Genomic DNA, 12015 nt, shown 5'->3' with positions numbered 1-12015 from the left:
AATTAATCAATTCTTGCGATTTTAAGTTTGCTTTTTTTAACACTAGACCATGTGAAAAAAAGTTGATGATAATGTCAATAGACTATATCAGGAGCCATATTTTCCCATAAAATGCATATCACATGAGTCAGAGAGAAACATTTCACCCTCTGCTGGAGAAAAGTGGTATTTCTTTCCAATCCAGTTTATATACAAAGACTGAAATGAAGGGTTTGAATTTGAATTTTTTTTTCAAAAATTTTTTGACAAAGAGTTACAATTTAATATTGTCAAACCAAAAATCCAAATATATCAATTTTCATTTTTTTCTCCTGCCCCTGATATGTAGTCTGTGTGTTTGAGTATCAAGCGATGAAGCTGCCTTCCATCATCCCCATAATGCATAGCTGCTCTGTCCATATGTGACACCAAAGACAGGATTTTTCATGCATGATGGTCGTCAATCCAAGTTGAGCCCTTCTCCATGAGACAAGTTCCAAAGGTCCCAGCTCTCCGTGCGACCACAGATCCGACCATCAGCCAGCTTGGCAACATAAAGATGACATAAAAAGTCCACATGGCAAGCAGAAACATTTATGTTTGATCTACTATAAAACTTTAAGCTAAGCATTTTTTTTTTTCTGTGGCGAGTTTATTTACTGCAACTTGAACGAGCCAAAACGTCCACTTTCTATCATATTGTCACTCTTCTGTAAACAGCCCCCTGCTGTGTTGATCTTTCCCAACAAGCTCATGCAGAGCCAAGATGGGGGCTATCATGTTCCCCAGTTTCCGGTTACCACCGCTGTGTATCTATCCACTGAACTACTGAGCCAAGGAAATGGGCCCCGTAATGGCGGCTTGGCCAGAGTGCTGTCAGGCAGCAGTCCCCAGCCAGCCGTTTCCAGAGCTGCTTGTAATCTCCCATGCCCAGTCTGACAGCCAAAGACAGATGGTTTTTAAGCTGAATGGTTGTGGCAGGAATCTGGGAGCTGGCTTAATCAGCCATGCCCACACCAGGGGACTGCCAAGGCTGGGACGCAGCTTCAGAGACGTTCCCATTGGATGGTGGTTAGTGGGAACAGCGCAATCCAGACCTGTCATTCCATGCGTATCTGTAATTTTTACCTTACTGCAGCACAGCCACCCACAGAAGACTAGAGCTACTGGAAGCTGATTTAAAATAATCTGGCATGTGGCTTCATTTTATTTTCTCTTAGAGAGAAGTGTTACAACACCTGAAGGTTTGAGCCAAGGATGTTCACAGAAAATCCACATCTTTTGCTGAAGTTATTTCACTCCAGTGTGTTGTTACATTTGAACCTTTTTTCGTCTTTAGGGATGGTCCACAGGAGACAGCGAGGAAACTGGGAGTTTTCACAGATGGGGAGCCAAATGAGCCACCCAGCAGCACCTCCAATCAGGTGCTGATACGTTTCCGTAGTAACACAGAAAAGGGGGGACTGTTTCGTATCAACTTTCAAGGTCCGTATATTCATTCTCTTCTTGATTGTTTTCTTTTCTTTCCTTTCTCTTCAAAATATTTTACCAATACCTTGTGTTTGACTCCTTGTGTATCTCTCAACACAGCTTACAGACTGCAGTTTTGCCTACCGCCCCCCATTATTCCAAATGCAGAGATCCTGATGGCAAGCAAAGAGTTTAAAATTGGTAGGTGGGGATCACTGTCACAAAAAGGAGTGTTCTCACACACATAGTCACACAAAATCACTGCTATCTCAGTGCAGCCGCCGTTGTTGTATATCATGTTGGTCTCATCCTGACTGGAGGACGTGAAGTATTTCAATTCCGCTCTTGGTTCACCTTCTGGCTTTGACAGTTTACACAGTCCCGGGTGCACTGACTACAAATCCCAGAGGGATGTAGTGCTCACCCCAAACTGCAGCACAGCAGTGTTGAGCCAGCAATATAAATAAATGATTGTGACAAAATAATCAGAGTGCCAGAGGGGATTTAGACAGGTGCCCTCATTTCACCACACAGGAGACAATTGAGATGATTTCTCTTTTTCTGTTTGTGTGCAAGCCTACATGATTGTTAATATTTACTCACAAACACTAGCATCAAGGATTGACTTCATATCCCCAGATGGAATTCAGTAACCGTACTTATCTTTGCTTTTGCTTTCCTTTGACAGATATGCAGTGTCTCTGCATTATTTCTGTTTTAATGACTTAGCTGCTTAAAGAGATCTTAGAGAATTTTAGCCACCATCTCATGAACTGTGCATCTTACTTTGTCAAATTGTTCTTTCTAGGTGACATAGTCCGCTACAGATGTCTTCCAGGCTACCAGATAAGTGGAAACAGCATCCTGACCTGCCGTCTGGGAACACACCTGGAGTTTGAGGGTCCTCCGCCCTCATGTGATGGTAAGTGACTGCTTGTGCAAGGCATGTTGTATTTGTTAGGAAGGCTCTTCTTACATTTACACGTACACTCCAATACAGCTCTACACAAAAAAAGTGTACCTACTTTTGTCCTACAGCACAATGAAAGTTTTCGGTGAATACGTTTTTTAAATCATCCCCTTGAGATGCATCACATCAGTTTTAAGAGAGTCACAACACGTCACTTAAAAGCACCAGAGAAAAGCTGCCTCCCCAGCCAAAATGTGTCCTGTGTGAGTTTATTTTTAGCACGTTTATAGGCAGCAGATTTTATTTTGCTGTTATCTTAGACTCATGCTGCAGTTAGAGCTATGCTTTACTTCAGCATCATGCGGGTACTCTTATCTGCCCGTAGTCATGGAGCCGTAGCCACATATCAGTTTGGTAGCACTTTCTTTCTCTAAGGAGAATACTTTGGTCCCACGAGACTGTGGGTGGCGTGCTGTAGCGCTCTCTACATGCTGAGATATTGTCCTCCCTAAGGAATAACTGACTGCACTGTTTCCAGCACATCACATTACCATTACACTGTACGATGTGTGCAATACGTCTCCTCAGGCTGTGAGACTGGGTTCACGGAGAGGTTCCTTTATTTCTTCGTGCTTTTAGATATCTTAAAAGCATTTATCTTATCTTAACTTTAGCTTTTTGTGTCGTTTTTCCTTATTTTTACTTTTTTTATTATGTCACAAGTTTGTTGTAGGTGTGGAAAAGGAGGTGAATCAAATCAAAATTTGCTATTTATGCGGTAAATAGATCAAAAATACAAATGCCCACAGCATGAGTTGAAATCAAAAGGAGATGAAAGACTCAGGCAGAAAATGAGGGCAATGATAAAGGAAGAAGAGCTATGTATAGGGTAATAATGAAGACTTGGATCAAAGTAGAAAGGACACCCACAGAGAAAATTCATGCAAGAGGAAAAAAAAATGGAAAGAAGGGGAAGTCCTTTCTGGAAAATATGGAGGAGAGACTGTTAAATGAGTAGAGAGATGGCAAGTAAGTAAGAGGAGCACATGAGTTAAAGTGGGAGGGAAATAAAATGAGGATGGCGGAGAAGTAGTTGGAGGGCAGCAAGGAGACGAAGTGCACAGCTCATTGAAATGCAGGGGACATGCCGGCTGCAGCTGCACCTATCAAATCACCACTTCTAGCTCTGACAAGTACAACCCTCCCCGCACTTCAGGCTGCCCCCACCCCCCGCAAAGATACACTCCAATCTAAGCACCTATACTGTATAAACATACACACTGGTCCAGAAAGTGTCTGGGATGCTCGGCAGCGAATGTTCTTATTGTGATATTCTCTCAGAGAGCGGCGCTGGAGCCTCCAGCTGGTTCTGCAGTGTTGCTTGCCCCTCGGCACCAATATCCTCTCTCATCCTCTGCATTCCCCCCGTCTGCACTCCCTCCTCCCTCACCAGCCACTTCCCTCCCCCGACTCTCTAGCGTCAGACTTGTGTTGTTACATAACATATGTACCCTTTTATTCCCTGTTCTTTCCTTTTTTTTGTCCTTCTCTTTGACTGACTCAAAAAACAACAACACACTGCAATGTTTTGTCACACACTCACTCACAGGTGTCTATCTCCACATAAATCTGTCTTTTCTTTGTCTTCTATTTTCTCCAAACACTGACATCCTGGCCAACTAATAAAAGCCACCTCCGTACACACACACAAACACACAGACGCACTCACTCTTGTTTTTCTTTATTTAATATGAAGTGTTGTTGCCAGTCACACTGGCAATTGGGTTTAGCCTCTCTTGTTTTTCCTGCCATAGGAAGAGCCAGTTGGTTTGTAGAGTATTCAATTTGCCTCCTATTTGATTAAACTGGGTTCTATTGGCCCCTAACTTCATCTGCTGTCTGCTGAGACCACAGGGAGTCCCAGCATCACACACGCACTCACAAAGCCGCAGCATCAGTACAAAGTGTTACTTTAATTCATTAATGAAAAACAATGAGCTCTGATGATCCAAAATCCCTGTGTTCATCCCCCAGAAAGAGTTCTGGCTGAACCTGCATAATCACCCATCACACTTGTATCCCAGCTTTCTAGCCTCCTCTATCCCTCTCTGCCTTTCCCCTTTATTTGAACTTTAGACTATTTTTTTTAAATTCTCATTTTGTTTTTGCCCCAGCCTTCATTTGGTATGATGGATAACAGCCCTCATTTCACTTCTTTGTTGCCATCCCTAACTTCTTAGAGCTGTCTGATGCTTATGTTGTGGCCTGTCCCCTTCCAGCAGCTTGTTATGTCTCCTCAGTGTATGCTAATTAAATACCAACATGAATTAAGGCATCTCAAATGCACCGCACCACTATATAAGCTTGAAACATTTTACATCCCTGCACAAGTGAGTTCCTCCTTTCATTCTGTAGGAAACAAATGTATATGAATAGATGCAGATGCACGTGCATCTGTGCTTGTCTGCTACCGCATTTTTTAATGAGGAAGATGTTGTATACCTTGAGCAATTTATAAACAAACAGAAGGGCTGTCTCGCAGGTTGTCAGTCGTGCTACCAGTTTATTCTATTCTATGTCTTGTAAAAGGAAATTTCATTTTGCGTCCTATCAGTGTTCATCTCACCTTCTGCGTTGAAGCCGCCTTTTTTCCATCTGTCGGATTTGCACCCTAATACCTTTTTGTTTACAGCCGAACAGAATGATGGTTCATTTTAAAGTGGATTAGTTAAATAAGTAGCAACCTTGTAGATAAGAACACCTGCCTGTCTCTTTCCACCAGTTACAAAACAAGCTGGAAGGAGCTTTGGAGATATGTCAGATATTTCTGAGAGGTCAATGAAACTCACATTTTACCCTCAGAGAATTGATCACGTAACGAACTTCACTCAGAGATTGTATGTACCACTTCAAGGCACAATCAGTTTCACTATCAGTGATGGTTTTAAGCCTCCCTACTCGCATCCACAAGGTGATTTTGCAGACTTGGTCTTTGAATCAGGATTGAAACTAGATTAGTGTCGCTTTAGCTGCCAAAGGTAGACGACGAAAGAAGTATTCGATTTCATGTTTCGTAAAAGAACCATAAATGTTCTATTGTTGTGAGTCTGCTGTTGCAGGAATTTCACATTTCTCCAAATGTCTTCTAATAGTTAAGATAAAATCTCATCTGTGTTTTCCCCCCCTGTAGTTTATGGTGCACAAGCAAAAAAAAACAAAAAAAAAACATTGGATTAAAACTCTTGTTTGGTGCTTTCAAAATAGGGACCTTTGTTAGATGTATTATTTTAATCTGCTGTCTTTACTCATTATTAGCAGTCCACCATTTATTCAGTTAAAAGCATAACCCACCTCAAAACAAACAAACAAACCAAAAATAAACAAGAAAAATTTATAAACTTTAAGTCCTTTACTCAAGCTGGTATTTAATGTGTTCTGGGTCTTGTTCAATGAAAACAATTAAAGGCTATGGCAAACTGTTTAACAACAACATTAATAAACACTGCCTCTTAGCAATTGATTGCTTACCTGACATATTGAGGTTTATTGAAGGAAAAAACAAAGCCAAAAATTAAAAGCAAATAAATATTTGCCAATAGTATTCAATGTAGGCTGTCTGCCATATTTTATTTCATGCCAATCGAATAATTCCTCATCTTACAAACACACTGAGAGAGTGTTTAACAAGCCAAGAGTGAACACAGACAACAATGTTTTGACACAAACATATGGCTCGGCTACATACAAATAAAGAAATGTATATCTGAATACATATTTGTCTCACAAAGGAAGTGCTAGAATGTGTTTCAGAGGGTTCAGTATTTCACTGCTGAAATGAAGGACCTGCTGGTGCCAAGTGCTGCTGCCTCCCCTGAGGCAGAAAAGACTTGGCTTTTCAAATTGCAGCGAACAACATGGGCTTTTACACCCACGGCTAAATTTTCTTCCACACTTGGTTGACAAACATTGTCACAAAGAGAAATATGCGCAGAAAAAGTGTCTGGTAACCTTCCCTTTGGAAGGGTTTCAGAATACTTTTGATCCATCTCATGTTTTTTGATTGTACTTGACTTTGATTCGATTGTGAGCTTGCCCTTCACATGTATTTACCCAGGTGAACATATAGCATATCTGCTAGTTTGAAATAAAAATATGTAAATTGTGAGTCTCTTGTTTGTTGCTCTTTCGATGAGTCCATGCAAAAGTTCTCTATTAACGAAGTTTTCAATTTTATGTGAGCCAAAGTAGGCCCTCGGGATTTGTTTGTGACATATAGGAAACAATATACTGCAGAGAGCAGTTGATTTCACAAAGAGAATGTGGGTTTATGGCTTGTGACTAAGCCCTAAAAGCAATCACAAGCAAACAGGAGAAAAAAAGTAAATAAATAAAAAAGAAGATATATAAAAAAATAAATAAACAAGTGTCTGTCTTTCTCTGCAGTGGAAAGTTATTTCACACTCTACCTGCTCTGCACTCAGCCCCATTAGGTGAGCAGCAAAAACAATAGAAAGGGGGGAAACTGTGTAGCAGTTGCAGTGTGTGTATTCAGCTCAGCATTGACGCTCTTTTATGTACGAGCTTGTTTTCTGGGGGGTTCCACTGTGTATGCAGACTGCTCTGGCAGATTAAGAGTTTGGCTTCATAGATTTGGGGAAATGAATAAAAGTATAAACTGACTGGAGAGCTGTGCAGCGAGTAGCAATAAAGACAGAAACCACTTGAAAATGTCAGAGATGTCAGAATGATGTCCCACAAGAGTTCTCACAGCAGAGTAGGAGGGATATGAGTGAATGGAAGTGGTCCATCCAGACATGTTACAGCAAAAGAGCTTCAAGGCAGATGTGGGCGTTAGCCACTGCCAAGTTAGCATCCCATGTGTTACATGCCAAAAACATGCACAGAGCTGAGAGTGTGCTCATAGCAAGTCAGCATTATTACATAAGCTCATTCAGCCACTGAGCTTTGTTCCCTTCAACAGCATCAGCACGGGAATGACAATCAACTTAGCTAATGCTTTTAGTCACATTGACTTGCCCTCCAACAACAGTGTGGATTTAACCAATCCAATTTGTGCCTCAAAGTAAATTTAATTTTCTCGAAAGCAAAACCATTACAAGTTAGTAGCAATAATGAAACCACATGGAAAGGTTTAAAATGGATTGAAATTTCCATCTCTTCTCTGTTTCCCTCCACAGTGACCTGTCCCATGAACGAGGTCTTGACAGCTTCGACGGGTGTTATCATGAGCCAGTCACCGGGCAGCGGTTTCCCACATTTTGAATCCTGCTCCTGGGTGGTCAAAGTGGAGCCTGGATACAACATCACCTTCACTATCGAACACTTCCAGACTAGCCGACAGTTTGACGAACTTGAGATTTTTGATGGTGAGTGTCTGTTTCTGCCTGGAGGCTCATAGCAATACCACTCTTGTGTTAAGTGTCATGTAATTTATTTGAGCATCTTTGCTATCATTTTTCTTAGGCAAACCATTCACTAATCAGTTACTTAAAGTGCCTTTACAATTAGACCTTAAAATTCTGGATAGAACAAAAACAAATAAGACACAACAAATTCTGTGTCGTGAGAAAATACGAGTTTTCAGTTTAAGTAGTTATATTGATTCCCATTTCTGCAAGTAAATAATTAGACATCAGAGCTGCAGCAGATCCATCAGTGCAGCTTCAAGCAGGGATTGTAAAGTTTTATTCTGCTAAACATCTTTTGCTCTGAAAGCTTTTCTTTTAGTAAAACGAATAAGATCCTTTCTTTTTAACCTAACTTCCTGTCCTTAAAGCTCTCCTAGGGACAGGTGTTGCATATTAGCATTCACCACAAACACAATGTTATTTGCACTGGATGGCTGTTCCCAGTTCGTCTTTGTATAGTGCATCCATCCCAATTAAATGAACCATGAATAGAATGAATAAATGACCTTTTTATTGAAAAGAATTGAGCAGAATGCTTGGATCAGGCTCAACAAATGAGCTTTTCAGTCTTCCCATGACCTAACATTTACACTTCACCCACACTTTCTTGCTCAAAGATTCAACCTTACAAATGTGGCGGTTACAAACTAAATGGAACAAAAAGCTGAATGTGGTAGCTAGAGGTGGTGGGCTGAAAATTTGGCACATGTTGCCTCTTAAGGTGACAGAATATCCACAACTGCCCATTATATCAGCATGTGATTCAAGGCAGAGTCAGCAGCTCTTTGTGGTGGACTGGGTGTTGTATGGACTAGTGTTCCTGAAGGAGTCTTTTTATTGTCTTTAGGGCCCAGCCGCTTGTGTTTAGCAAGTTTAGCATGGAAGGGGGATTTTCATGATGTGCTGAATAAATTTTAATTTCACCTCAAGTGTAGCATTCCAGCCTCTCTTAAACTATGTTTAGGGATTTTTTTCAAAATGCAAACTCTACAAGATTAAATCTGTGCAGGCTGTGGGTTTTTATTGATCAATTTTTCTGTTCATCACTTTACATCTGTAAATGGAATGGCATTCTAATTAATTCTTAGGTTTAAGGGGCAACATTTTTAAACATGATGCATCATTTGACTGAAACTTGTAGAGTCTTGGAATAAAATAACTGTTGCTTTCATTCCGAGGGAGTACTCTCAGTATGATAACAATGCTTTTAAAAAAAAGGAAAAACACTCATGACCTTCTTTTCACTCTCATCCCAGGTCCGTCCAGACAGAGCCCCCTCCTTATCACACTGAGTGGTAACTACTCCAGCCCACTGAGCATCACCAGCTCCAGTAACAAAGTCTACCTGCACTGGTCCTTCGATCACACCACCAGTCACAAAGGCTTTCGAATTCGCTATGCAGGTGGGTTAGGACAAAGTGAACGCCAGCTTTGTTTTTTATTGATGCAATGTCAGGGATCTATTTAAAACCCATTTACCAGACACAATTCTTTTTTTTTTTACTGTACTAATCCATATCTCATACAAAGTGTCTTTAGTTTACTGAGTCATGAGACCAAGATTTTTGTTGCCAACTGCAGCTGAAAAAGCTTGCAATATAACCCATCTCCATGACAACATAGCGGGGGTGGCAAGCATCTGCAGCCCTCCTTGTTGCGCTCTACAGGCCTGGGAATTAGTAAATGCTGTTTCCTGTATTGCTTATTAAACCTCACTTGTATTCAGCTCCCATGAAAGATCTGTTGGTATACGACACCTGTGTAACTGGCTGTGAATTATTACTGTTCAAATATTTAAAAGACTCCCTCCGTTCTGTATCAGCAGCACTCAGCCAGATTGACTAATCATCTCTTTCTCCTCTCTGTGGAGCTCTCTGTCTCCCTAACCGGATGTTGTGTTTTTGCTCCTTTTTTTTGCCATTGCTGCTTTGATATTTTTTCTTCCCTGTGATTGATGTTGCTTAAGTGAGCAAAGTGACAGAAGGACCGAGTGATGGCTGAGAACTCACTAGCTTAGCTGCCGTGGTCAATATGGAGTCGCCTTCTGTGTTACCTTGGTGGGAAGGAAGAAACAGATGGCAGAGGAAGATTCACTGTTTTCAGCTGTGCTCTTCATCAATCCATTTTATTTGTTCATGGATCTTTCATTGTCAACTTAAAATCATCTCCAGCACTTATTCATTTTAGTTTTCTGAAGTTTACTTTTTATTGACCAATTAATTTGGATAACATTTTGTATCACTCAAAGGGGCTGTGAGGAATTTGAAAGCGATCTTAAAAAAGTCTCCCTTCTAGATATATGCCTGATTATAATCCACACTTGAGATTACTAGTGCCAATATTGCTGGTTACAGGCTACTTTAAATTGCTACTTCAGATTAATTATGTCAAGTTTTGGTCTCTATGACAACACCACGCTGACTAACGAGGTTTAGAAGTGAGAAGAGATAAAACACAGAGATCTGTGTTTTTCTCTGATAAAAATGATTTCTGTGGTTAATTTTGTAGTGATGGTGGACACAGGAGCCTAACTGTCAGACAGAAAAAGGACAGAAGAGCAGAAGAAAGATAAACAGGAGAGTGATACAGCCCTAGCTAAAGAATTAGCCTTTAGCTCAGACTATATCACTTTATAACACAGGGGCTAAGCTGTTTGTGATAATGTTCATTCCAACCCACAGTCAGCAGTTATTCTGCAGTGGTCTGTTCAAACTTGAGAGTCTATCAATAAAATGAAGAGTGAGGTTACATTAGCTCTGCTTGGTAGAGGACTAACAGGACACAGCTAACCAGGATTCACTAAGATTACACATTACAGACATATCTTAGAGTACTAAACAACATACAAACTGACAGTGTTTACTTGTTGTCACATTAGCCTACAGATATGTCAGAGCACTGAGCTGTCGATGTTGCTAATATGTAGCCGGCTGCTACAACGTTTGCTTAATGTCACGTTTCAAACATAACTGTACTGATAAATACCTTACCTCAGCGAATTGCATCCAGTAAAAAGTTGTCTTGGACAAAGAAAAATTGTTTCGATTTCCATTTAATTCTAAAACAAACGCACGCCTCGCTAAAAGAAATTTGCAAGCCGTGTGCAAAGACTCCAGGCCACAAGGTGGCGAGGGAGTGCAATTAAAACAGATCCTCCTTACAGCATCTATAAGTCAACTTTGACATAACCTATTACATTCCCCTGATATCCTCTGTGAGCACCTCTTTGTCTGTGTTATAATCGTTCTCTTTCCAGCTTTCTCTCTGCTATAGTACCCAGTCTAATCCAGTCAAATGCCAAAGTAGATCTGATTCCTCTGAGCTGCAGGGCTGATTGCAGAAGAACAACAAATACTATAACAGCCACAGAGACGGAGAGGGTGAGGAAGAGAATAGGAATAGTGGGGAATTAGTTTGACTCAGATATGAACAATTGAACTCGAAACTGCCTGAGAAGCTGCCAGTCACTAGAACTGACAGAAAGAGGCTTGCAGAGGTAAAACAGGGTCTGAATGTGCAAATTAGATCTCACCGCATGAAATAGTTATTTTCTTCTTCAAATCCCTACTTATGAAGCTATGAAGGGAGATATTGATGAGTGCTCATCTTTTGATAGCTTAAGAAAAGGGAGAAAAGAAGCTGCTCCTTCTAAATTTATTGAACTATGTAGCAAAACCTTCTGCTGATCGCCAGCCAAGAATTTTAACACCTTTCTCATTTGACCCAATGTCAAATTTTACATCAAGTGCTTCTTTTTTTTCCAGAACTTCAGCCTCCTCACATCTCTTAGAGTCTCACAATCTCCGTCTCACTGGAACACTGAGCGATAGCAACATCTAACAACTGCCGATAAAAGATGACACTGCTGACACAGCTTAAAGGTTTTTATAGTTTAGGAGGGTTGTATCTGATTTTTACATGCTAAAAATTACCACAGACTTGAAAAGGAGGCCGTTTAAACTGCCACGTGTGAGTGGTTTGAGTCAGAATTAGCATTTTTATTGAACTGTAAAGTGGTCACAGTGATTAAGTGAAATGGATAATGTGCCTTTTTGGTGCCCATGGTCCTCTTCCATCCTATTCTCTCTACAACTGCAACATGTTCTGGGTCATCGCAGTGTTCGTCTGCTGCATATTTTCTTGTGTATTCTTCTATACTCCAACAACAGGTGTGGAGTTGTCAGGAGGTCTACAAAATGCAGTTTTGGCCCAGGAGCACTCATTTGT

General features: G+C 40.7%; 1 protein-coding gene across 1 annotated transcript in view; it reads left to right on the top strand.

The window, feature by feature from the left end:
- Positions 1 to 12015, top strand: part of csmd2 (CUB and Sushi multiple domains 2) — a 280511-nt gene that overhangs the window by 232715 nt on the left and 35781 nt on the right. Inside the window, exons 45-49 of the mRNA XM_074686270.1 lie at positions 1319 to 1464; positions 1570 to 1650; positions 2258 to 2371; positions 7558 to 7746; positions 9045 to 9191. Coding sequence (XP_074542371.1) covers positions 1319 to 1464; positions 1570 to 1650; positions 2258 to 2371; positions 7558 to 7746; positions 9045 to 9191 — 677 coding nt within the window. The remainder of the gene's footprint in view (positions 1 to 1318; positions 1465 to 1569; positions 1651 to 2257; positions 2372 to 7557; positions 7747 to 9044; positions 9192 to 12015) is intronic.

This window comes from Halichoeres trimaculatus, unplaced genomic scaffold (genome assembly GCF_033239565.1).
Source record: "Halichoeres trimaculatus isolate MK-OKI-2021-1 unplaced genomic scaffold, fHalTri1.1 fHalTri1_scaffold_14, whole genome shotgun sequence".
Lineage (NCBI taxonomy): Eukaryota > Metazoa > Chordata > Actinopteri > Labriformes > Labridae > Halichoeres > Halichoeres trimaculatus.
The sequence above is the reverse complement of the archived record's forward strand: the minus strand, read 5'-3'. Positions and strand labels throughout refer to the sequence as shown.